The sequence below is a fragment of the Antrostomus carolinensis genome, unplaced genomic scaffold (assembly GCF_000700745.2).
Source record: "Antrostomus carolinensis isolate BGI_N321 unplaced genomic scaffold, ASM70074v2 Scaffold49010, whole genome shotgun sequence".
Lineage (NCBI taxonomy): Eukaryota > Metazoa > Chordata > Aves > Caprimulgiformes > Caprimulgidae > Antrostomus > Antrostomus carolinensis.
In genome coordinates this window covers 1-1,210 of record NW_010287288.1, presented here as the reverse complement: position 1 = coordinate 1,210, position 1,210 = coordinate 1, and the positions used below count along the sequence as shown (strand labels likewise).

Sequence of the window (1,210 nt, the reverse complement as noted above, 5' to 3'; positions counted from 1 at the left end):
TCTCCCCGGTGTGACCCAGTGGATCTCCCCGCTGTTCCCCGAGCGTAGGGATCCACCAGCAGCTCCGCCAACACCAAGAAAATGGGAGTTTTGCCTCCTCGTTTCGCGCTGAGGCGGCGTTTTCACGACCGTTGGTCGCTTCCAAACACCCCGATTCCCACCTCGCCGAGGCCGTGGGGAAATGTCACTGATTTAAATCTCAAAGTTTTTATCCTTTGTGATGATTCCCTCAAAAAAACCCCCAAAATCGGGGAGGTTGGGGGGTGAAAAACCACAAGGTGAGCAGCAGGAAGACGTGACGTTGTCGTTTCCCCTCCGGCAGTTCCGCAGGGCGCTCTCCTGAAGGAGCAGATCGTCATCGGGACGCCGGGAACGACCTTGGATTGGTGTTTCAAACGCCAGGTCATCGACGTGACGAAGATCAGCCTCTTCGTGTTGGATGAAGCCGACATCATGATGGACACGCAGGGTCTCTCCTGTCAGAGCATTCGCATCCAGAGGTGAGGATTCCTGACGGATTGCAGCCCCATTCCCTCCTTTTTTCTTCTTTTTTTCCCCCCATTTTTCACTCGGTTTTGAGGGAATCACTCGATAAATGAACCACGACGGAGAACGTCCGCGTGCTGGCGAAGGGTTATCGGTGAAAACACGAATCCAGGGTTCTCGGAGCCGCTCCAGCCCTTGCATTGAGTTAATTTTCTGTCAAAATCCACTTAAATCCACATTTTTATTTTTAAATTTAACAATTCTGAGCCGCTAACAAATCCCCTTTTTACTCCATTCCAGGGTTTTACCCAAAAATTGTCAGATGTTGCTTTTCTCAGCCACTTTCAAAGAAAGCGTCCGAGCTTTCGCCGTCCGAATCATCTCCAACCCCATCGTCATCAAACTGCGGGAGGAGGAACTGACCCTGGGCAACATCCGGCAGTATTTCTTCGTTTGTAAAAACCGGGAAGAAAAGTACGGAGCCCTTTGTAACATCTACGGCAGCGTCACCGTGGGCCAAGCCATGATCTTCTGCCAGGTGAAGGATCTCGATGGGAATGGGTGAAAACGGGAATGGTTTTGTGTCGCGTTGAGGAATTTTCCTCATCCGCCTGGTTTTTGGCTCGTTTTGAACGTTAAAAAGCACCACGAGCTCCATCAAAAGAAATCAGGAGACTCGAGAAGGGGGAAAATCAGGGTGAAGGGTTGATGGGTGGGTTGGTGG

At 51.1% G+C, this 1,210-nt stretch overlaps 1 protein-coding gene across 1 annotated transcript; it reads left to right on the top strand.

Annotated features, from left to right (window-relative positions):
- Nucleotides 1-322: 322 nt before the first annotated feature.
- LOC104520642 (ATP-dependent RNA helicase DDX25-like) lies at nt 323-1,024 on the top strand (the record flags this gene model as incomplete). Its single annotated transcript, XM_010162388.2, has 2 exons — nt 323-500; nt 787-1,024. Coding segments are annotated over 2 exons (416 nt in total), but the record flags the coding sequence as incomplete, so codon positions are not given.
- Nucleotides 1,025-1,210: the final 186 nt, after the last annotated feature.